The sequence below is a fragment of the Zea mays genome, chromosome 5 (genome assembly GCF_902167145.1).
Source record: "Zea mays cultivar B73 chromosome 5, Zm-B73-REFERENCE-NAM-5.0, whole genome shotgun sequence".
Classification (NCBI taxonomy): Eukaryota; Viridiplantae; Streptophyta; class Magnoliopsida; order Poales; family Poaceae; genus Zea; species Zea mays.
The window spans coordinates 47,595,244-47,621,097 of record NC_050100.1 but is presented as its reverse complement, the minus strand read 5'-3'; the positions used below and the strand labels follow the sequence as shown (position 1 = coordinate 47,621,097).

The 25,854-nt window shown below is 43.5% G+C and overlaps 1 protein-coding gene across 1 annotated transcript; it reads right to left on the bottom strand.

The window, feature by feature from the left end:
* Positions 1-4,537: 4,537 nt before the first annotated feature.
* Positions 4,538-8,944, bottom strand: LOC103628178 (protein FAR1-RELATED SEQUENCE 4-like). The gene is made up of 6 exons (XM_035958882.1): positions 8,708-8,944; positions 7,452-7,948; positions 6,981-7,366; positions 6,371-6,834; positions 5,763-6,027; positions 4,538-5,673 (listed from the first exon to the last, which is right to left on the bottom strand). Exons 1-6 carry the CDS (start codon positions 8,942-8,944, stop codon positions 4,745-4,747), a joined length of 2,778 nt encoding a protein of 925 aa, XP_035814775.1. The 3' UTR covers positions 4,538-4,744.
* Between the last annotated feature and the right edge of the window lie 16,910 nt (positions 8,945-25,854).

The window sequence follows — 25,854 nt, the reverse complement described above, 5'->3', positions numbered from 1 at the left end:
GACATCTGCTGATGTGCTTGGCACATCCCATGATCCCGTCGGTCATGCTTCCTTCAATATCCAACCCCCAGTCTTTTACCAGTACCCTAGCTTTAGATCTTCTTTTGGTCAGAGTATTACTGATTTAGTTGGAAGGAGTAGGAAGTCAGATGCGCTGAACATCTTGAAGGCGTTTGATGAAAGCACTAGTGAAGCCCAGTCGTACGCACAGAAGGATGTGAAGTATTCAACAATATCCCGCGACCTTATGGCAAAAGCTCACCACGAGTGCTACACTGGCATTCAGAAGCTTATCGCTGACGCTATCGTTGAGAAGCGAGCTGCCAAAGAGCACAGGAGGAAGGTGAAGAACGACCCTAGAGCAGGAGCAGGTATTTTTTGTTGCATATAGGATAATATTATTGTTTGCAAGCACCCACCATACAAGTTACAATTTGCCCAGACACATCAATATGTGTTTACAATCATTTTTTAAATTTGTATGCAGGAGCAGGAACTAGTTCAATTGCACCGGAGGACCAATCTAGAGGAGGTGATGGTGAAGAAATTATACGGAGTCCCGTTGCAATTGACACTAGAGCAGGAGCAGGTATTTTTTATTGCATACAGTATAATATTATTGTTGCAACCACCCACCATACAAGTTGCAATTTTACCCATATACATCACTTTGTGCTTTCAATCACTTTTTAAAATTTGTATGGAGGATCAGGAACTACTTCAAATGTACCGGAAGACCAACCTGGAGGAGGTGATAGTGAAGAAATACAGTTGGATTGCAGTGGTGGAGATCTTGATGACAGCTTAGATTTTACGAGAACCCTATTGTGTGGTGATGACATTGATCTGGAAGAGGGAAATTTGAATAGAAGTAAGCCTACCTATGTCTTCCATGCTTAAAAAATGTTTTCTCTCATCTTGATTATTCCTTTTCTTCATTTATATTTTTTATTCTTTCCCCTGGCAGCACCTCCTGATTTACGTGGGTCAATCCGAAGTATTGATGATATATTGCAAATGATGTATTCCCCAGAGCACTTTGCAAGCATTGATGGCGAGGTTAGTTTATTGTGTTTTTTTATTACCATCAACTCCTTTTTTCTGATTAATATTATGATTTTTCCCCTTTTTCTACAATTACAGTCCCCTCCCAATAGCCAGCCGACTCGTGCACCACGAATTACTGTTCGCAAGAGGAAGGCTTCCTCAAACCCCCCTGGCAATGATCAACGGCTTGTGGTAAGATCATCTGATACCCATGTGAAAGCAGTCCATAGTTGCAATCGGGCCCCACCTATTGTAGTAATCATAGCCTATACTAACTTGCAATTACTCATATATTATGAACAGGGACCACCTGAGACAGAAGAGGATCCTCTGAGCAGGGACACTGGGATGCAGCATCCTACTGCCCAGGTATGTTCATGCAATTCGTGTCTTTTTTTTATAATATAAATGATTCACTTTCATAATACAAATATGTTAATTTGGCTATTCTACTCAACTGCACCAGGATCATATAACTTACTCAAGGAGGAGCGATAGGTCCATTCAAGTTGCCAACACACAGAAGGCAGAGGCTGAGAAGAAGAAGGCTGAGATTGAGATGAAGAATGCTGAAGCTGAGGAGGCTGAGAAGAGAAAGGCTGAAGCCGAACAAGCTGATAAGAAGAAGGCAGAAGAAGCTGAGAATAAGAGAAAGGCTGAGGCCGAAGTAGCTGAGATCAAGAGAAAGGCTGCAGCTGAAGAAGCTGAGAAGAAGAAGGAAGAAGAAGCTGAGGATAAGAGAAAGGCTGAGGCCGAAGAAGCTGAGATTAAGAGAAAGGCTGAGGCCGAAGAAGCTGAGATTAAGAGAAAGGCTAAGGCTGAAGAAGCTGAGATTAAGAGAATGGCTGCAACTGAAGAAGTTGTGAAGAAGAAGGCTGATGCCGAGAAGAAGGTTGAAGCGGAGGAGAAAAGGATACAGGTTGCAATCCAGAAATAGCTAAAGGACAACATCAGAGCTTTGAAAAAGCCGGTGCCCGCTGCCAAGTTAAAGAAGATGTTCCAGTTACAAATGTCAAAAGAATATGCTGAGCAGCGCCAACAGTACGAGGATAGGTTGAACATGCTTCGTCAGGAGGCCAAAGCTGAGATTGATAGTTTGGAGAAGAGCATTGATGGCCAGGCAGGACCCAGCTCATCATTTGATGATATCCAGTTCCCGGCGGAGTCTGATGATGATATCAACAATTTGACCCAACCAATCCGACTTTCTCAAGACGAAGTCTCAGTAGGCCAGGCTGATTTCAGTGAGTTTCAAAGGATGATATTCAAGCGCCTAGGTGATAGAGTGTTGAAGAAGCCTAGGGAGTACATATCCCCGTTCAAGATCCCTCGTAATCGACCTGAGATACCCCTGGCCAAGGCTGTTGCACTTAGGTGGAAGATCGCATCTGATCCTGAGCTGAAAAGGTTTTTTTTTGTTTTTCCCAAGTTGCAATTGCTATTTACTTTTTATTTTGCAATTCTAACCAAGTAGCAATTATTTTTCTTGAACAGTTAGTTACTTATATAGCAGTAGCAATCGCACCTAATGCGTGGTTGCAATCACACCATAACAGAAGTTGCAATCATTTTTATTTAAAAAGAATTTCACAGAGTTATATAGTACATGCAATTACAACACACTAGTTGCAATTATACTACACCAGTAGTTTGCAATCATATCTGTGTAACAGAATTTCCCAGAGTTATTCAGTACTTTGAAATCACACTAGACCAACAGTTGCAATCACAGCACACCAGCAGTTGCACATTCTACTGTTCTTCTCACTAATCCATATGTTTTTTTCTTTTTTTTTGTTGATGCAGGAGAATTTTGTTGGAGTTTGGCCTTCTTGTTGGACTAACTGGCGAGGAAATTTTAACATCTTTTTCTAATGACACCCTTGGTGAGTCAGGAATCATAGACTTTTTCGTGCACTGCATGCGACATGATGATATTGTGCACAAGGTTGATTCTTGTGGATACAGAGTGTTTCTGACCACTGGTTTTTATGTAAGTTTCTTCTCCAAAACCATGTATTTTTTGTATACTGTCTTGTATTTATGTGTTTAAACTAATTTAATCATTTATCATTTCTCTTTTTTATTTATTCTCCAAACTGGAAAACACATACAGTTCAATGTATCAACGTGTGAAGCAGTACTCAACGCTGATAAATCTGAGACGGAAGAATTCATATATGTATGGAATCATCTGATGTCTGAGTGCGAAAACTATGATTTGTCAAGAGCAAAATTGGTTAGTAGACCTTTTCCCCAACCCACTTTTTTCATACCTACAATTTTTTACTTTCCATCATTTACAGTTGCAATCACCAGGACACTTACTTTGCAACTGTCTATACTTTTTTCTTGCAACTTCTTTTTTCATATAAGTTTTCCATTTTTAGTAATTAGTTTTCTACTCCTTCCTTGCACCAGGTTTTTGTCCCTATCAAAGATGGTGCTCACTATTTTGTATATTGCTTCAATTTTATCCATAAGCGTATTGATGTGCTGGACTCGAACGACTACTTCCTGAATTGTTCTAATCAGGAAGAACGGCACAAGGCTGTCTTTGCCAAAATCCCAATCATTGATGCAGCCTTCCAGAAAGTTTCTAACCTCAAGTTACCCAGAGTTAGCAAGTGGAGGCGGCCTTTTATTGATGTGCCAAAGCAAGCAGGTCAAAGCGGTTGTCTTTTTTTGTATGGAAGTACATGGAATATTATGATGGGGACAAAATGACCAAGGAAATCAATCCGGTTAGCCATGCTGTCAACTGATTTTTCTATCTGTTTTGGTGCTTTTTTTGTGTGTTTTCTATGTGTGCATCATAATATAGTCACTGACCATTATGATGTTTTTATGCCATTGCAGTTCAAGGGCCCGATATACAGATGTGAGCTGTTGCATTACGAGATCTTCCACCCTTTGAACCAAGCTGAAATTCCTGGTTCGCTTGATAAGTTTAGAATTGGTGGTCGTCCGTTGCTAATTGAATGGGATAGTAGTCAGTCGAACAATTAGATTCATGCAAAAACAATCTGTTGTGTTATGCAGTAGTCAGAAACAATCAGTTGTGTTATGTTATCTCCAGAAACAATCCAGTAATGTTGTTTAGGTTGCAACCAGCGCACTAGTTCCATTTGCAACTGGTCTATTCATCTAGTTGTTATCGTACTCTAAACTGCAGTTTCCAATTTTGTTTAAAAAATCCCAGCCATTGCAGTTGCAACCAATGTATATGTTTGTGTTCTGTACCCACCGGCGAGGTGGAGCCCTTCCATATGAGGCAGTTGCAACCAGCGTATATGTTACAGTTGCAACCAGCGTATATGTTACAGTTGCAACTGAAATTGTAATCGTAGTTGCAACTGACCATGACCACTCATTTTTATTTCTATGTTTGGTAACCAGCATGATGGCAAACTTTGCAAACCTGTTTATGAGTAGTAGCAACTGTTATATGATAATAAAACAAGATATATTTTAATTATATGTCGAGACGTAAACAGATAACACAGATTCATGTATTATTCAGTGTATACATACAGTTGCAATCAGCGCAACTACGATGTTGCAATTGGTTGGTCATGTGTGTCCACTGTTTTACGAACAGTCACACAGTCATTATTGAGTTTAACTTACACAGAGTTATAAAATAAGATAAAATTGAAATATTACATTGGAGATTCAGTCAGATTCATAGTCATCCTTAATCACTTTCGTCCTGGTAATTAACATGGCAAGTTGTCGCCCTCCTAATTCTTGCAATCACCGCGTGTGCTGCTGACTCCTGCACCGCCATAGTGCACCCAGATTGCTGTGTATCATCCCCCTCACTCTGTGCCTCATCTTGATTCCCATCTAGTCCTTTTTTTATTGTTGGGCGACCTCTTTTTCTTGGAGTCCAACCTACAGTTTTCGCACTTCTCTTTTTGTCCTTGTTCTCGGCCGCTCTGCTTCTGTTTGGGTTCTGAGGGCATGTTGTGCTATAGTGCCCCCTAACATGGCAGGTTTGGCACTCTCTTATACCCTGACCACCACTATATGTGTTGTATGGATTAGCAGGTTCCACACTATTTTTAGCACATTTAGCCCCACTGGCAGACTTCCTACCCTTCGTGCGCGACACTGGCGGTTCAGTCAATCTTAGATCAGTGAGGCAGTTTGCAGAATCTGGATTCAGGCCCGATTCCGGTGGTGGTGTAGGTCCAGTTGGCATCACAACAGGTTCTATATTGTTGTCAGAACTTTGTTGTGTTGGTGCAATGGGACCAATATTCCGTCGTCCTTCTGCATCTTGCTGCAACTCAGTATTTGTTGCTTCGTCCGGACCAATCGGACCAATCTCCGCTGTTCGTAGAAGCTCAATCCCGGGAGTTATCATGTCGATGTGCCTGATAGTTTCAGTGTATGCTCTATCAGATTTGCTTCCCGCTCTTCCCAGTCGCATTAACTTTGGAAGCAGCTTCGACAACCTTGACTGCTCTGTCTCATTTTGACCACCAACACTCACATCGTGCCGGTCCCACGGAACCACAGATCTTGCATTACGTGTATATCGCTTCAGAATGTACTTTTCAGGTATGTTTTGGACTTGGAGGTGGGTGAATGCCTTTATTATGTGCATGCAGAACAGACCTACATTATTTTGTTGCAATTTGGATGTAAATATGCAGGAACATCAATGTTTAATTTTGTTAATGTAACGAGGTTGCAATTCATCTCACCTGTATGCTCCCACTGCATGCATTCGCATTTATACACGCCTGCTGCTTTGTCAGCCACCACCTTGAATGCGTGTTGTGCCCAGCAAAATGTCCCATCGCCTTTCTCATGTTTCACCAAGTAACCGCATTCCACTCCCGGATCAGGCTCTATCACAAAAGCTGTGCTGTTAATATATTCCCTCTTGTATTCATTGTACACAGCCCTGGTGTACACCCTGCTGAGTTGCTCATCAAATCTTGATTTGCAGGCTCTGACAACTTCAGTCTGCATCAAGACCAGCAGTTGCAATCACATCAGACAGCAGTTGCAATTACACGAGACAGCAGTTGTAATCATTGTTTGTTTAACCAATTTTTGGGCATAGTTATATAGAAGTTGCAATCACACCAGACCATCAGTTGCAATTACACCAGACAACAGTTGTAATCATTGTTTGTTTAACAAAATTCCCCAGAGTTATTCAGTGCTTGCATCCACACCACACCAGCAGTTGCAATTACAACACAACAGTAGTTGCAATCATTTTGTTTACATTTTTTAACAGAGTTATTATGTTTAACAGTTTTTTTACAATCAGACCAAAAAATTCAGGGGTGTGGGCAAATACCTGTGAGTAGTGTGACTCCCCAGCATCCATGTGGTCTGTGTGCTGAATCGAGTCAAGCACCCTCTTTGCAAATATATGCAGGCTTGTCACATTGTTAACATAACCATCTTTCAAAACCCTGTTTTGGCTCTCAGATCTCTGGGTGGAAGTCATTCGCCCACAGTACATGCCTTTGAAATATGTTGCTATCCATCTCTTCCTTTTCTGCCACAATGCAACAATTGCAGGGTGTTCTCTTATGCCACATTCATCCACCAGCTTATTCCACTCCACCTCAAATTGTGTGGGCCCCAGAGGATAGTTTATCAGGGACTGCAGTTTCTCCTTTAGATTATTATCATTGTGCAATTTGTACAGCTCCTCGAGTTCGTAATCCCATGTTCTGGTTATGTGCCATCGGCAATTTCGGTGTTGTGTCTTGTTAAACACAATCCTTATTGCTTCCTTCATCGCTGCATCTTCATCTGTTTGTCAAAAATAAAAATCAGCAAAAAAACCCCAATAGGTTTGCAATCAAGCAGTTTAAAATATTGCAATCATCTTCAAAGATACAGTTGCAACAACACAGCAGTAATTATGTGACAAGCATTTTTTTGTAGCCAAAGCATACCTGTAAGAATCACAAAAGGTTGCTGACCACCCATGCAACTTTTAAAGGTCTCAAAAAGCCATCTGAATGTGTCTATTGTTTCATCTCGAAGAAGTGCTTGGCCAAAGGACACATTTTTCAAATTATTGCTGCAACCCACAAACATGGCCAACGGCATATGCTTGTTGTTAGTCTTGTGTGTTGTGTCAAATGTGACTACATCCCCAAAATCCTTGTATTCTGCACGCTGACTTGCATGACACCAAAAAATGCTCCGAAGCACATTTGTTTTTGGTTCAAAATCCACATCCCAGTAAAAGTATTCATTGTGTTCTTTGCACTCCCTGAAAAATTGGAACAATTTATCCATGTCACCATCCCTCTCCTCCCTTGCTTGCTCAGCTTTCCTGTACCATAAAAGAAAAAACAAATGAAGATGTTGTTGTCAATATATCGCACAAAGATATGATGTCAGTTTTTTTTATGACCTACTTGTTATGGACATCTTTCTCTGTGAACGGCCAGTTTTGACGGCCTCCAAATAATTCTGACATTACATTCATTGCTGCCTGTGTTGGCACACCACTCTTTGACATGATTGCAAACAGGTCATCCAACGCTGCCTCCCTCTGCTTATGAGAATGCATATATCTCACCATCCTTGGTGAGGGTTCAAGTTTGTGATTGTGTGCTTCCTGAACATGATGAAAATACCAAATATTGCGCTTCTTGTCCTCCTTCACCTTCACATAAGCAGGGCAACCAATTCTCATCGATGTCTTATTTGTCATAGGCTCCTCATTCTCTTGACCTGGCTTCAGAAACCCCTCACGGTTGCAAACCCAGTGTCTGATTTCTTTACTAGTCCTTTTTGTCGTGACACTAAAACCAGCCAATTTTGCATAGTCAAGGTAAAAGAGGTAGGCTTCTTCTTTTGTATCAAATGTTTGCTGCACCCTGGGGACAAACACATCAAGTATGTTTGCATCCTGCAGGACAACACGCAATCATGAGTTTTTGCAATTAGAGGATACACATAGTTGCAATCAACAAGCAACAAACGTTGCAACTCGAGCACAAACACACCATGCAACTGTAATCAGTGAGTAAAAACAGAGACTCAAGTTTGCAATTAGAGTATATACCTAGTTGCAATCAACAAGCAACAAACGTTGCAACTGGAGCACAAACACACCATGCAACTGTAATCAATGAGTAAAAACAGAGACTCAAGTTTGCAATTAGAGGATACACATAGTTGCAATCAACAAGCAACAAACGTTGCAACTCGAGCACAAACACACCATGCAACTGTAATCAGTGAGTAAAAACAGAGACTCAAGTTTGCAATTAGAGTATATACCTAGTTGCAATCAACAAGCAACAAACGTTGCAACTAGAGCACAAACACACCATGCAACTGTAATCAATGAGTAAAAACAGAGACTCAAGTTTGCAATTAGAGTATACACCTAGTTGCAATCAACAAGCAAAAAACGTTGCAACTGGAACACAAACACACCATGCAACTGTAATCAATGAGTAAAAACAGAGACTCAAGTTTGCAATTAGAGTATACACCTAGTTGCAATCAACAAGCAACAAACGTTGCAACTAGAACACAAACACACCATGCAATTGTAATCAATGAGTAAAAACAGAGACTCAAGTTTGCAACAAACGATGCAACAGAAAATCAACAAACCACGCACGGTGGAGCAACAATTTTTGATTGTTTTTTTTCTTACCGGATGGAACAGCTGGGCTGCATCCGGAGTGACCAGCGATCCAGGTGGAATTGAAGGCGGCGGCGTCAGCAACGTTTTGTGATGCAAGGGATCACCTGATCCGCCGCGTACACCCGCTCCCGTTGTCGCAATCGGAGACGGCAATATCGGATCAGCACCTCCAGCCACAACAATCGCCAAGGAATTAGGGGAGGAGCATCGAGGCGATTCAAGGTGCGGCAGCGACGGTGGGGCCATGGATCTAGGGTTAGAGGATCGGAGGAAGGAGGAGACGGCGGCGGCGCGGTGACAGGGATGCGATCGGTGGCTGCGGGGTATAGGGTGGCACGGGGTCAGGGAGGCGCGCGGCGACGACGGGGGGCAGGGAGGCGCGGGAACAGGACGGCCGAGGGCGCGATAAGGCTTGATCGGGGTGTATTTATATATTACGTCTGGGTGCATTCAATATAGAGAATGCACCCAGGTGCATTTTAGTGCTGTCGTATATGTATATATATATATATATATATATATATATATATATATATATATATATATATATATATATATATATATATATATATATATATATATATATATATATATATATATATGATACCCGATCACCAGTACTATGCACTCGGTCTCAACAACGGCGTTAACTACCTACTACGATTGGTTCATACACAAACACAATGATGACGACAAAAATGACCAGGGTTTAGTATGTACGTACTTTGTTAGAATACTACTCCCTCCGATTTTTAATTTGAAGTTTGTTAGTATAAAGCTGAACTATATAGCGTCAAATAAAAAATGGAGGTAGTACTTAGTAACTATTAGTAATAAAGATACATTCTTAGGCATAATAGGTTTAAGAACAGTGTAATACTCTAAGGAGATAAAGGACGAATGATTGATCAGGCGGTTAGAGAAAGATGAATAGAGACAATAATATTTTTTTTCTCAAGGCATTTCTAGTTTTGATCATGTTTCAGACCTAAAAGCCCTTACATAGCAAACAATCCAAAATCCACATAGAAAGCGTGTACACACAACTCTTGGTGGAATATACTCAATAGTGTAAGAAACCTAATGTAGCAAAATGGAAGCCAACACAACCAAATACTTAACACAATCAAATGAAACCCAGACTGTGGAGGATCTATGTTTAAGCGCGAAGATTCTACGGCGTGGAGGCTGTATCCAACAACGTGGAAGTTCCATGCAATGTTAGGAATGACGACCTAAACAAGAGAAGAAAGATTTAAACTCAATCAAATTGATTTGTGGGAGTTCAAACTTGGCACAAAGGTTCCATGGGGGTGTGAGGATATCCTCAAAGCGCCAACACCCAGAACAATCAAATCTACAAGGATCTAAGAAATCATCCTAGAGTTTGGGGTTTTGTCAAATTTTCTTAAATTAAAGAGTTCTTGCGCTCATGAGAAATATGCCAAAAAACACTTGGTAGTGATGTTCCTTAGAAGTCCTAGCACGAACACATAAAAAAACAACCCTAAAACCAAAGGAACTCAAAAACCAAAGAAATGAAGAAAGGAAAGGGGAACTAGAGGAGGAAAAACCCAATTCAATTTAAAACAAAACAGACTCAAACAAGCTCTTGGACAAGCGATTCAAAGGACATGGTTTCTTTATTGTCAAGGTCAACAAGATCCTAACATAGAGATAGTGAGTTCAATCACTCATCTGTGAGATCTCTCACACAATATAGACTTGAGCCAAACCTAGAAACTACCTAGAGACGTAACCACAAGTACTTGGAAGAGATGGCTACTTAAGAGGTGGTCATCTTCTTATCTACAGAGCGTTTCACACATTTTAGCCTACATTAGATATTTTAGGTTGAATCACTTTACTCTAGGGACATGTAACACCCTGAATTTGAGAGTATAAATTTTTTTCTAAATATCTACCAAATTCAGCTGTTATCTCTAGTCTCTCTCTTTCTTTTGATTATAATTAAGTTAATTGGGAGAGGGATTAATTATTTATTTTATCAAAACTATGTGAGTCATGAAATGTTGCACCAGCTGAGTCTAAATTATTCGTTTGTTTGATGCACATGTTTGAAATGGTTTGAATTTGCATTTGATTTGAATTTGATTTGAAAACCCTAGAGAAAATAAATAGAAAAGCAATTAGAAATTCCAGGAAAAAGGAAAAAGCCAATTCGGCCCAACTAGCCCAAGTCGGCCCAGCCTCGCGCTTGCCCTTCTCTGACAGGTGGTCCCCGCCTGTCAACACCGTTCCGCGCCCGCACTCTCTCTTCTCTCTCTCCCTCTCGCTGCCTAGTGGGACCGACACCAAACTCCTCCGTGCGCGTGCACTTTCTCTCGTTGTCCCGTGGGGTCCGCTCGTCAGCCTGATCGCCCGTTCTCCCTGACATGTGGTCCTGTTTGTCGGACTCGTCCTCCCCGAACCGCCCGCGCACGACCCGCGCGTCGCTGTGGACTCCGTGCCCACGACGCCCGCCGAGGTCGCGCCCGTCCCCACCCCGGCTTTTTCTAGCTGCTTAGTACCCACTCGCCCTCCTCTTCCCTCACTCGCGCACTTGCAGCCCTCAGCACTTGCCTCGCATCGTGCGCACACCCAGGGAGCTCCGCCGCTGTTCGCCATGGTCTCACGCCCATTTTGCGGTCGTCGTCGAGCCATCGTCGTGTCTGTTGCCTTGGTGAGCTTCGCCTTGTCACCCGCAACCCGGGACACCCCTCGATTTGCCCCTCCCCCTATGTTTCCCTCGGTCCGCGCTCACTGATTCTCTCTGCCCCACCACAGCTCCGTCGCCGTCGACCCATGTCCTTGCCGTGCCCCGAACGCCATTCGTGAGTCCCTGAGCCTTCTCTCAAGGTAACTGATCTAACTCCTCCCCTAATTTCTGTGGCAGAACCACCCGAATTATTCCAGCTTAAGTGCCTAAGTCACGCCCCAGGGGTCGTAACACACTTAAATCGGAATAACCCGTCAGTCCCTCAGATCTAGTCTGATAGAGCCACTTAACCAGGATCAAATTCCACAATCCCACTCGAAGGTGAGTCACTGAAGAAATACAATAAAACAGGAAACCTCAAATTAAGTACTGAGTTATTACATAAATCGGAGTTTTTGAGTAGCAAATAAAGTTCACAAAATAAAGTGCAGCGGATAATCGATGTCGTCGGTAATGAGGAAATGGGCAAGGCCTAGCCCACTACTCCTCGTGCTCCTCTCCTGCCGGAGCAACATCCCACTCGACCGTCCAACCCGGTGGCAGGGTGGTAGACCAAGTCACACCATCAACCAATTCCTGCATGGTACCTGCAAAAATGGTGCCACAAGCAAGGCTGAGTATACTAATACTCAGCTAGACTTAACCGGTGTGAGGAGTCTACTCCTCTACCTCTAGACTATGCAGTTGTTTGGCTGAGGGGTTTGGTTTGCCAAAAGCACTAGCTGTTTCTAAAAGCAAATTTTAGCTTTTCAAATTCTATCATCATTAACTTAGCTAGATTTGCTCCTTCTAAGCATACATGGTAACAATCAATTAGTTCAATCAACAAGTTATCTCATGTAACCACATTTCACTTCTTACTCGATGCAGTACAAGGAATCAAGCAGTCTCATTAGCTGCGAGAAGCAGACGATTCGAATCGAGTTTTAAACCTTACAAGGTAAACCTAAACACACGGCATGTCAGGGTACTCCGACCCCGCACATGACAACCGTCCCCATCGATTCCCCGTTCGCGTCCAGGCCTCACCGCCTTGGCATACAATGCTCCACTGACCCCGGCTGCCGTCGTGCAGTGACCGCACTTGTACCCACCATAGCTAGCATGGGAGACCTAGTCTCAGGTCGCATGAGGGATAAAGTCCGCGCCCGGCTTCACTCAGGTACTAGGTTTACCGGTTACCATTTTTCCCGGCATGTGCTTAGTACGTTCAAAAGCTTGACTCAGGTATCCACACATTAATCCTTAATTCATTTTTCCCGTCTCATGGACAAGGCATCCTCCCTGGATCCAAATCCATAGACCAACATAGATCCCGTTATTAAGATGAATACAATCAATTCCTGACCTCGCGCGAGTGCTAGAAAAATCACTCGACTTCTATCGAGATCCTAATTAGCAAGCAGCTACTCGACCTAGCATACTAGTATTCATCTCAAAAAGGAATCCTAAGTTCATGCAACTAGAGGTTTCAAGCAACTCCTACACTTAAGTGCACATTGCAATCCTACAAGCATTAAGTGTAGTAAAGTAGCATATAATAATATGGTTATGCATAAAACCGGGGCTTGCCTTCAATTGCTGGGGCTGCGGGGAGATCCTCAATAGCAGCCTCTGAAGCCTGCTCCTGGTCCTCTTCTTGGACAGGTCCTTGCTCGGGGATGAGCACGTACTCTCCGTCGGCAAGATTACAATCTAATGAATGCAATGCGTAAGATATATGCATGATATGATATGTGCTTTTAGAAATTACAACTTAAAGATGTATGATCTTTTGAGTTTAAACAAGTTAACTTTACTTATGTAAGACCCTTAGTGGTATACTTGGTAAGTTGGGTTATACTTAGCTAAGGTAAGGGGTAGGTTTATTTTTTTTGGGGTTCCACTGAATTCCTTTTAAGTCTTAGGGATAAATGATAAGTTCCCAAGTTAGACTTATTGGGGTGAGGTTTATTTCTTCTTCTCTTTTCTTTTATTCTCTTTAATGTTTTGGAGTAGGTTTGAACTACAAGTTGCTTTTATAAAATTCTAAAAATTCTGCAAAAATTACAGTGGCTTGTTACTGGTGTGTGTTGCTCTGTCTCAAAATTTGGGGATCAGAAGGTGAATAGTTTTCTCTGGACAAAATTATCAACTCTAGGGCAGAAGGGGTGCTTTGAACTACAACTACTATTTAACAGTGGGTAATTCTCTAAAACTCATTTTTGCTGGCTTTTAGGTGTTATAACATGACTTGATACAAATTTCTAGTCATTAATACCTTTTAATTATTTTCCTATGGTTTTCTCAAGTTTCTAGCCAAATGGGTGCTTTCTACTACCACTATATTTGAAAAACATCAGACTACAGAGTTCTTATTTTTCTTGGTTATTATTTTGTGCAAGAGCAATCATTCTGAAGTTTGGCCTCTTTTTGCTTAAGGGAAGTGGTGGTATGCATTATTTGAATTAAGTGGCCTTTCTCTTAAATCACTAGCAATTGGCATGAGTTTACTTCTTCTTCATGGGTTTGCATTTTTCTCTGGTAGTTTACCTCATCATGAGCTTAGCAAATTTTTGGTTGCCTATTATCACATTAAAAGGGGTTGTTCATGATTTATTTGGAAAATACCTTATTATCACCTTGTATTTATTTTCTTTACTTAAAAAGTTGGGCTGAGGTGCTCTATATTTTTGTAGTGGGGCTCTGGTGGTTATAAGTCCACTAGATTTTTATTAATCATTTTGGTTATAGTTTTGTAACTCCAATAATTGATTTTCAGTCTATATGAGGCTAAACAAATCATCTTAATTTAAAACTGGTCCAAATTAATGGTCTCTGTATTTTTCCTAGGTTCTCTGTTGCATAAGTAAACTAGGAAAAATATTATTAATCACTGTTCATTAATTTCTAAGGCCTTTCTGATTTTTTCTAAGTTTTGGACAAATTAGCTTTAAATGAAAAACTACATCATACTTTTCAATGCTGGGGTTCCTACTATTTTTAAACAGTGTCTAAATAAGGTTTAAACATCTACAAATTTTCTTAAGTTCAGCACAGAAGGAAAACTAATTTTCCTTAATTAAACAAGGTTTAGTGGGTTTCTGTTTTTAATTTTAAACTTTAAAATTTTGAACAGAAAGCATGGAGTTTACTATTTTTAAATGATAGATCATAATATTCAGAAGCTAGCAAAATTGGTTTGACAACTTTTTATTAAGATTTCACCAAGTTATGGGTTTTCTAAGTTCTCTGGTTATTTTAAAAAGAATAACAGAATTGATTAAATGGAAATCCACTTAGCACTAGGGTCCCTGGCGGTTTTCTAAGTTTTCTTCACGAATCAGTCCTTAGGTTACTATTCACATGAGTCACTGACATTACAGAAAACCCCTCGGGTTCTACCAATCCTAACCCGAGGTCCTTCTTCTACCTTAAACAGTAGCCGCGGCGGAGAAAAGGGCGGAGGGGCTTACCGGCGGCGAGATTGCTCCGGTGAAGTGGTCGAGGATGAAGGGGAGGTCTCAGGGATCACAACGGTGTGCGGGACGCCGTCGGAGATGGCCGGAGTCGGTCGGTCCACGCGCGCAGGTGGGGATGCTCGTCGGCGGCGAGGAGACCGGCCTTGTCACGGCGAGATAGTTCAATCAAATAGGTCAGGGAGGTCCACGGGATGCCAGAGAAGCTATGAGCGAAAGGAATTGGGCGGAGACTTACTGGATAGCTCGGTCCACGCGCGGCGGCGGAAGACCGAAGTCCGGTGAGGTCGATCTCGGGCCTCCGGTGAGATCCGGCCGGGTCCGAGGGCTTGGCAAGCTTCACGGGCTACTGGCGGAGCTAGCCGAAGCACTGGCTGGGCTTGAGGGTGGCTGGAGTGGGCTGGCCACGGTGACCGAAGCTCTGGCGGCAATGGCGGGCGGAATTAAGCTCGCCGGAGCTAAGGAAAGGTGGCTGGCCGGAGAGGGTGAGTGCGGGGTGAAGAGAGGTGCGCCCGGGGAGGCTTTATAGGCGCGGGCGGGCACGGCCGAGGGCGTGGGCGCGCGGCGGACTTGACCGGACGCCGGGGTGAGCGCGCGCGGGTTGGGCGAGCTCTGGCGTGCCGACCAGGGTCGAACACGTGTGCCTGTGCGTTCTGCCCAAGTTCTGGCGCGTGTGGTCGCTCATCCGAGCCTGCTCTCGCCTTGGTCAGTGCACAAAACCTCTTCTCCTCCCTACAAGCTACCATTCTTGTGTGGGGGTCATAGGATTTTGCCTACTGGTTGCAGATATATGGAGCCAGGAAATCTGGTCTGTCTCCCTGCCCAAACCCGAGGCAAATCCAAGGTTTTGTCGTGTCTAGGGCTCGCGTCCCAATGCCATCTTCTGGCACACGACAGAGGGGTTAGTTAGACACAATTTTGTCAATGGGTCCATTAGGATTCGAGTTAGGGATCAAGGTGAACATCCCTGATCTTTGGCTCAAGGTCTGAATTTCAGAATTCTGAAATTCAGAAATCCCAATGAGTCCCCACATGAGAAGCTTGATTTGGGGTTTTATTTGAGTTATTTTGGCTAAGCTTTCTCAACATTTCTTGTTGCCCATTAAATATTCTTTAATTTTCATAATTGGCTCAAGTCATAATTTTAAACTTTTCATTCCCTTTTTCTTATTTTCTTGAATTTTGCTCATGGGGCTCACTTAGGGTTCTTAATTGGGGTTGCACATTCTTATCTTTTAAAAGACTCAGTTGTTTGATCATGATACTTTTAATTACATACTTGGTGAGTTCTTTATTACTTAAGTTATTTTGATGCTCATGCTTACTTTGGTTCACATAAAATGATGGTTCTTGGTTTGGCATTTGAGAAAAACCCTGAGTGACACTGGGGTGTCACAATTTCCCCTGTCACGCACTTAGTCGCGAGCGATTGCTCGCCGGAGTATTCCCCGGTCCGTCGAGGACTCCCCCTCCGCCGTTCGGTCGCCTCAGCCCCTTTCCTGCTATCCAGACCTCGCCATAGGATTCACTGGGTTCTCCCCAACCTTTTTGGCAACCCAGACTAACCCCTAGCGCCCTAGGAGCCCCAGTCTACCTCATCTCCGGCAGCTGCGCCGCCACGGGCGCGTATGGCACCGCCCCTGGCCGACCGGAGAAGGTAAAGTCCCTGGCGCCCATCCTAACCACCCGATTCTAATCCGACGGCCCGATTCACGGATAACGATTCACACGGTTCGTGAAACCAGAGCCGTCGATCTGCGACCCGGTGGCCAGCGCGCCCCGTGCCCTCGGTATACTGCTGGTCCGTGGGCCCCGCTTGTCAGCGTCTCAACCCCCTGAGCCCACTTGTCAGCGCCCGCGCGCGCTCGCTCGCGCTCGGATTTAATCTCGGTCGTTGATTTAAGATTTAACGGCTGAGCAGATCCGATACCCCCTTTCGCGCGGCCTTTTTGCTAAAGAAATCCTCGGTTTCCCGAGAATCAACCTGTTGTCCCTGATTTTAGCGCGCAGACCCCTGTATTCTTGTAAACAGACCCCTGGCCTTTTATTTAATCACAGATTTGGACCTAATTTTGTATTTTAAACTTCAAAACATATTTATTTCATATCTTTTTCATATGAACTCCAAATTGAGTGATTAAAATTGCAAAATGTTCATAGTATTATTCTCTGTCCAAATAAATTATGATCATTCACTCTTTGTACACTTTAATTTTATGCCTAAGCTATAGGTTAGTGTATGTAATAATTTGTTTATGAAATAAGAAAATAAAAAGGAAAACCCTAATGGTACTTAGGTATTTAACTTTGTGGGATTAATAATATGTCATGTATGAATTTATCCCTGGTATAATTTTTGTGTCCCATTAAAATAAGTGGAATTAAATTGTGTAATCTATGAAGATAGATAATATTTAAGGAATCACCAACCTCTAAGTGTGCCAGTTCACCCTAAAACCTAAGTTTACCTTTGGGTGTTTATACTGTTCTGTCAAACTTGTGTGCACTTGATTGTATATGTTTGGTGTATTGTTCATTTGTCTTTATCCAAATGTATTGAATGCATGATCGCTTTGTTTAGACAACGAGCAGCCCGTGGTTCCTAGTGTGTTGTCGAAGACCTTCCTAAGCAACAACCTGGTGAAGGCATGTGTCCTCTGACCCATTATGTCCTACTTACTTTATAATTCACTGTCCCACATTAATTTATTAAAACATAAGGATTTACTAGTCTGTATTTACCTTATCCTTGTTTACCTTTTGGGTTATCATGGTTAGCTTTATATTATTGCTTTAACTTAATCAACGAACATGATTTGAATATTTATGATATGATGATGCTATCCCGATGATGACCTTGTGATACTTTAGGGGACTCAGACTGTTTCCTGAGTACCTCTCCGTAAGAATCTGTTCGTTGAGTGACCACCCGGGATAACAGTACAACCATGAGGGTAGAATGAGACACCCTTAGCTGATTAATTAGAGGAACTTGAGATGTAGTTGGCTTCGTCGTAGGGCCCTCAATGAGGTTTGGGCACAATACTTGCTCTACCGAGGCTGGTTGCCGAGGTTCTTTCAATTTGGTTTTGTTAGTCACCCTTCTTATGGGGAGAAGTACTGTGTTTATCAAACTGGAGAAACCTAACGGGCGACTATGACCTATGGGGAATCTTTGTAAAGGCTACGTAGTGAGACCCTGCTAGGTCACCTTGGTAGTGATCAATGGAGAGTCATGATCTCCGGGCAGAACGAGAATCACGACTTGTGGGTAAAGTGTGCGACCTCTACAGAGTGTTAGAAACTGGTATATCAGTCGTGCTCACGGTTAAGAGCGGCCTTGTGATCCTCTTTGATTAGAAGAATTTTGGATATTTTTATGATGATGTTTAACGATGATGGTTATAATTATGATCTCTGGTATTGAAAGGGAAATGTGCCCTTGGGCCATTTCTAAGTATTTTGGTGATTTAGTGTCCAACACAAGTGCCTAAGTGTAAAATGGTGGACAAAGTACAAATCAAGGATAAAGGTATGTTTCTCAGACTTAGTACATTGTTTTCGTGTCTAATGTATTGTGTCTAAGTGTTAGAAACAGGAAAAATCCAATTGAAAATGCCTTGGCTCGAGCAGCCAAGACTCTGCTCAGTCTGGAGCACCGGACTGTCCGGTGGTGCACCGGACAGTGTCCGGTGCGCCAGGCTGGCTCTGGCAAACAGGCTGCTCTCAGGACTTCGACGGCGGTGTACGACTATAATTCACCGGACTGTCCGGTGGGCCGTTCACAGGCGAACTCGTCGCTCTCGGGATTTCACCGGCGACGTACGGCTATAATTCACCGGACTGTCCGGTGAGCCAACGGTCGGCAGGGCCAACGGTCGGCAGCGTGATCTGCGCGGGACACGTGGCCGAGCCAACGGCTAGAAGGAGGCACCGGACTGTCCGGTGTGCACCGGACATGTCCGGTGCGCCAACGGCTCTCAGGCTACCAACGGTCGACTGTGCCATTTTTGGAAGGAAATCGGGCACCGGACAGTGTCCGATGTGCACCGGACTGTCCGGTGCGCCAGTCGACAGAAGGCAAGATCAGCCTTCCTAGATTGCTCTCAACAGCTCCTAGCTGCCTTGGGGCTATAAAAGGGACCCCTAGGCGCATGGAGGAGTACACAAAGCATTCCTACAACATTCCTAAGCACCAAGACATCGATTTCGCGCCTTTGATTCTTTGCGATAGCAATTAGAGCTCTAGTTGAGTGGTGAACTCATTGAGTTGTGTTGTGAGCTCTCGTTACAACTTGTGTGTGTGGTGTTGCTGTGATTTCTTGTCTTGAGTGCATTGCTAATCCCTCCCTTGCTCTGTGCTTCTTTGTGAATTTCAAGTGTAAGGGCGAGAGGCTCCAAGTTGTGGAGATTCCTCGCAAACGGGATTGAGAAAAGCAAGCAAAACACCATGGTATTCAAGTGGGTCTTTGGACCGCTTGAGAGGGGTTGATTGCAACCCTCGTCTGTTGGGACGCCACAACGTGGAGTAGGCAAGCGTTGGTCTTGGCCGAACCACGGGATAACCACCGTGCCATCTCTGTGATTGATTTCTTGTGGTTATTGTGTTTTGTTAAGACTCCTCTCTAGCCACTTGGCATTTACTGTGCTAACGCCTAACCAAGTTTTTGTGGCTTAAGTTTTCAAGATTTACAGGATCACCTATTCACCCCCCTCTAGGTGCTCTCAATTGGTATCGGAGCCGTTCTCTTCACAAAGGGACTAACCGCCCGAAGAGATGGATCCTAAGGGGAAGGGTATCGTGATCAACGATAAAGAGAAGGAATCCTTCGTCAACGAGCCGAAGGATGACAAGCCTACCGACTCCGGCTCGGGCCATAGACGGAAAGATGGGAAGAAGAAGAAGACAAGGCACATCAAAGAAATTGTCTACTACGACGACAGCGATGAGTCTACTTCTTCCCAAAAGGACGACGACCACAACGACTACGAGAGAAGGAAACCGGTTAATTCAAACTTTTCTTTTGACTACTCTCGTATTCCGCAAAGTTCAAATTCACATTTGCTCTCCATTCCTCTCGGTAAGCCTCCACACTTTGATGGGGAGGACTATGGATTTTGGAGCCACAAAATGCGTAGTCACCTATTCTCTCTCCATCCTAGTATATGGGAGATTGTAGAGAGTGGAATGCACTTTGATAGTACGGATAGTCCCATGTTCATTAATGAGCAAATTCATAAGAATGCACAAGCTACTACTGTTCTTCTAGCTTCATTGTGCAGGGATGAATACCACAAAGTGAGTGGCTTGGATAACGCCAAGCAGATCTGGGACACCCTCAAAATCTCTCATGAGGGGAATGACGTCACCTTGCTCACTAAGATGGAGTTGGTGGAGGGAGAGCTTGGACGATTCACGATGATAAGGGGAGAGGAGCCAACCCAAACATACAACCGGCTCAAGACCCTTATCAACAAAATAAGGAGCTACGGAAGCACGCGATGGACGGACCACGACGTCGTCCGATTGATGCTAAGGTCCTTTACCGTTCTTGATCCTCATTTGGTGAATAATATTCGTGAGAATCCCAGGTACACCAAAATGTCGCCCAAAGAAGTCCTTGGAAAATTCGTAAGCGGGCGAATGATGATCAAGGAGGCAAGATACGTGGACGACGCATTGAATGGTCCAATCAACGAGCCTCAACCCCTTGCTCTCAAGGCAACAAGAAGCAAGGAGGCGCTACCTAGCAAGGTGGCACAAATTGAGGCGGCCGGACTTAATGATGACGAGATGGCCCTCATCATCAAAAGATTCAAGACGGCGCTAAAGGGTCGCAAGGGGCAGCCAAGCAAGACCAAGACAAAGGGGAAGCGCTCATGCTTCAAATGTGGTAAGCTTGGTCATTTTATTGCTAACTGTCTCGACAATGATAGTGATCAGGATCAAGGGAACAAGAGGGAGAAGAAGAATAACTATAAGAAGGCGAAGGGCGAGGCACATCTTGGCAAGGAGTGGGATTCGGATTGCTCCTCGTCCGACTCCGACAATGAAGGACTCGCCGCCACCGCCTTCAACAAGTCATCCCTCTTCCCCAACGAGCGTCACACATGCCTCATGGCAAGGGAGAAGAAGGTATGTACTCGAAACTCTACTTATGCTTCTTCAAGTGAGGACGAATCTAGCGATGAGGATGAAATAGATTATTCATGTTTATTTAAGGGCCTAGATAGAACCAAGGTAGATAAAATTAATGAATTGATTGATGCCTTGAATGATAAGAATAGGCTTTTAGAAAAACAAGAGGACTTGTTGTATGAAGAACATGACAAATTTGTAGAAGCACAAAAATCTCATGCCTTAGAAGTTAAGAGAAATGAAATGCTTTCTTGTGAATTATCTTCTTGCCATGAGACGATTTCTAGCTTAAGGAGCATTAATGATGATTTGAATTCTAAGTTAGAAATAGCTAGTAAATCAACAACTTGTGTAGAAAATGTTGTTATTTGCAATAGATGTAAAGATTTTGATATTGATGCTTGTAGTGAACACATAGCTTCTATTGCAAAGTTAAATGATGAAATGGCTAGTCTTAATGCCCAACTTAAGGCTAGCAAAAGTGATTTTGATAAACTAAAATTTGCTAGGGATGCCTACACGATTGATAGACACCCCTCAATTAAGGATGGGCTTGGCTTCAAAAGGGAAGCCAAGAACTTAACAAGCCATAAGGCTCCCATCTCCGCCAAGGAGAAAGGGAAGGCCCCTATGGCAAGTAGTACTAAAAAGAACCATGCTTTTATGTACATTGATAGAAGACAGTCTCATAGGAGTTGTAATGTTTTTGATTCACATACCTATGATTCTTATGCTATGTTTGCTCCCAGATCTTCCTATATGCATGGTAGAGATATGCCTAGGAAAAATATTCATCATGTGCCTAGAAAGAATATTGTTCATGTTCCTAGGGAAGTTATGAATGAACCCTCTACAATTTATCATGCTTTAAATGCTTCCTTTGCTATTTGTAGAAAGGATAGGAAGATGGTTGCTAGGAAATTAGGGGCAAAATGCAAGGGTGATAAAACTTGCATTTGGGTCCCTAAGACAATTGTGACTAACCTTGTAGGACCCAACAAGAGTTGGGTACCTAAGACTCAAGCCTAAATTTGCCTTGCAGGTTTATGCATCCGGGGGTTCAAGCTGGATTATCGACAGCGGATGCACGAACCATATGACGAGGGAAAAGAAGATGTTCACCTCCTACGTCAAGAATAAGGATTCCCAAGATTCAATCATATTCGGTGATGGGAACCAAGGCAAGGTGAAAGGTTTAGGCAAGATTGCAATATCAAATGAGCACTCTATCTCTAATGTGTTTTTGGTTGAGTCTCTTGGATATAATTTACTATCTGTCAATCAATTATGTAATATGGGATATAATTGTTTATTTACAAATGTAGATGTGTCTGTCTTTAGAAGATGTGATGGTTCACTAGCTTTTAAGGGTGTACTAGACGACAAACTTTATTTAGTTGATTTTGCAAAAGAGGAGGCCGGTCTAGATGCATGCTTAATTGCTAAGACTAGCATGGGTTGGCTGTGGCATCGCCGCTTAGCACATGTGGGGATGAAGAACCTTCACAAGCTTCTAAAGGGAGAACACGTGATAGGTTTGACTAACGTGCAATTCGAAAAAGATAGACCTTGTGCAGCTTGTCAAGCAGGTAAACAAGTGGGAGGAGCACATCAAAGCAAGAATATGATGACCACTTCAAGACCTCTGGAGCTGCTGCATATGGACCTCTTTGGACCCGTCGCCTATCTGAGCATAGGAGGAAGTAAGTATGGTCTAGTTATTGTTGATGACTTTTCCCGCTTCACTTGGGTGTTCTTTTTGCAGGATAAGTCTGAAACCCAAGGGACCCTCAAGCGCTTCCTAAGGAGAGCTCAAAATGAGTTTGAGCTCAAGGTGAAGAAGATAAGAAGCGACAACGGGTCCGAATTCAAGAATCTTCAAGTGGAGGAGTTCCTTGAGGAGGAGGGGATCAAGCATGAGTTCTCCGCTCCCTACACACCTCAGCAAAATGGTGTGGTAGAGAGGAAGAACAGGACGCTCATTGATATGGCGAGGACTATGCTTGGAGAGTTCAAGACCCCCGAGCGTTTTTGGTCGGAAGCCGTGAACACGACTTGCCACGCCATCAACAGGGTCTATCTTCACCGCCTCCTCAAGAAGACCTCATACGAGCTGCTAACTGGTAACAAACCCAATGTGTCTTATTTTCGTGTATTTGGGAGCAAGTGTTATATTCTTGTGAAGAAAGGTAGAACCTCTAAATTTGCTCCCAAAGCTGTAGAAGGGTTTTTATTAGGTTATGATTCAAATACAAAGGCGTATAGGGTCTTCAACAAATCATCGGGTTTGGTTGAAGTATCTAGCGACGTTGTATTTGATGAGACTAATGGCTCTCCAAGAGAGCAAGTTGTTGATCTTGATGATGTAGATGAAGAAGACGTTCCAATGGCCGCTATACGCACCATGGCGATTGGAGATGTGCGACCTCAGGAACAATTGGAGCAAGATCAATCGTCTTCCTCAACTATGGTGCATCCCCCAACCCAAGATGACGAACATGTACCTCAAGTGGAGGCGCATGATCAAGGGGGAGCACAGGATGTTCAAGTTGAGGAGGAAGAAGCACCTCAGGCACCTCCAACCCAAGTTCGAGCGACGATCCAAAGGGATCATCCTGTCGACCAAATATTGGGTGATATTAGCAAGGGAGTAACTACTCGCTCGAGATTAGTTAATTTTTGTGAGCATTACTCCTTTGTCTCTTCTATTGAGCCTTTCAGGGTAGAAGAGGCCTTGCTAGATCCGGACTGGGTGTTGGCCATGCAGGAGGAACTCAACAACTTCAAGCGCAATGAAGTTTGGACACTGGTGCCTCGTCCCAAGCAAAATGTTGTGGGAACCAAGTGGGTGTTCCGCAACAAACAGGACGAGCACGGGGTGGTGACAAGGAACAAGGCTCGACTTGTGGCAAAAGGTTATGCCCAAGTCGCAGGTTTGGACTTTGAGGAGACGTTCGCTTCGGTGGCTAGGCTAAAATCAATTCGTATTTTGCTAGCATATGCCGCTCACCATTCTTTCAGGTTGTACCAAATGGATGTGAAGAGCGCTTTCCTCAACGGGCCGATCAAGGAGGAGGTGTACGTGGAGCAACCCCCTGGCTTCGAGGATGAACGGTACCCCGACCACGTGTGTAAGCTCTCTAAGGCGCTCTATGGACTTAAGCAAGCCCCAAGAGCATGGTATGAATGCCTTAGAGACTTCTTAATTGCTAATGCTTTCAAGGTTGGGAAAGCCGATCCAACGCTTTTTACTAAGACTTGCGATGGTGATCTTTTTGTGTGCCAAATTTATGTCGATGACATAATATTTGGTTCTACTAACCAAAAGTCTTGTGAAGAGTTTAGCAGGGTGATGACGCAGAAATTCGAGATGTCGATGATGGGCGAGTTGAACTACTTCCTTGGGTTCCAAGTGAAGCAACTCAAGGACGGCACCTTCATCTCCCAAACAAAGTACACGCAAGACTTGTTAAAGCGGTTTGGGATGAAGGACACCAAGCCCGCAAAGACGCCGATGGGAACTGACGGACACACCGACCTCAACAAAGGAGGTAAGTCCGTTGATCAAAAAGCATATCGGTCCATGATAGGTTCTTTGCTTTATTTATGTGCTAGTAGACCGGATATTATGCTTAGTGTATGCATGTGTGCTAGATTTCAATACGATCCTAAGGAGTGTCACTTAGTGGCTGTGAAGCGAATTCTTAGATATTTAGTCGCTACGCCTTGCTTCGGGATCTGGTATCCAAAGGGGTCTAACTTTGACTTGATTGGATATTCAGATTCCGACTATGCTGGATGTAAGGTCGATAGGAAGAGTACATCGGGGACGTGCCAATTCTTAGGAAGGTCCCTGGTGTCGTGGAACTCTAAGAAACAAACTTCCGTTGCCCTATCCACCGCTGAGGCCGAGTACGTTGTCGCAGGACAGTGTTGTGCGCAACTACTTTGGATGAGGCAAACCCTCCGGGACTTTGGCTACAATCTGAGCAAAGTCCCACTCCTATGTGACAATGAGAGTGCTATCCGAATAGCGGAAAATCCTGTTGAGCACAACCGCACAAAGCACATTGACATCCGACATCACTTTTTGAGAGACCACCAGCAAAAGGGAGATATCGAAGTGTTTCATGTTAGCACCGAGAACCAGCTAGCCGATATCTTCACTAAGCCTTTAGATGAAAAGACCTTTTGCAGGCTGCGTAGTGAGCTAAATGTCCTAGATTCGCGGAACTTGGATTGATTCATAGCATACATGTATTTATGCCTTTGATCATGTTCCTTATGCATTTTGTTGCTTACTATGGTGCTCAAGTTGTACAATCACTCCCCGGACCTCACAAGTCCTTGCGCAAGTGATGCACATATTTAGGGGGAGTTGTGCTACAACTTGACCCTTTGAAAACTAACCATGTGCTTGAGTTTGTTTTAGTTTCAAAGGAGGATTGAAAGGGAAAAGGTGGAGTTGGACCATGCAAGACTTCCACTGCACTCCGATGAAAAGAGTAACTTTTCCAAGTTCATCTTTATCCTCTTATTGCCTATTTGCTCTTAGTTGAAGATTTTGGTGAGGCAATAGGGTTAAAAGGGCCAAGATTGATCCCGTTTTGGTGCTTGATGCCAAAGGGGGAGAAAATAAAGGCCAAAGCGATAAATGGATCAGCTACCACTTGAGAAATTTTGAAAATAGTAGATTAGAACTTTTGGTTTGTCAAAAAGTTGGCTTCTTGTGGGGAGAAGTGTTGATTATGGGAAAAAGGGGAGTTTTTGAAATCTTGAATCAATTTCTCTTGGAATGACTCTCTTTATGTCTTAACATGTGTGTTTGACTTAGAGATAG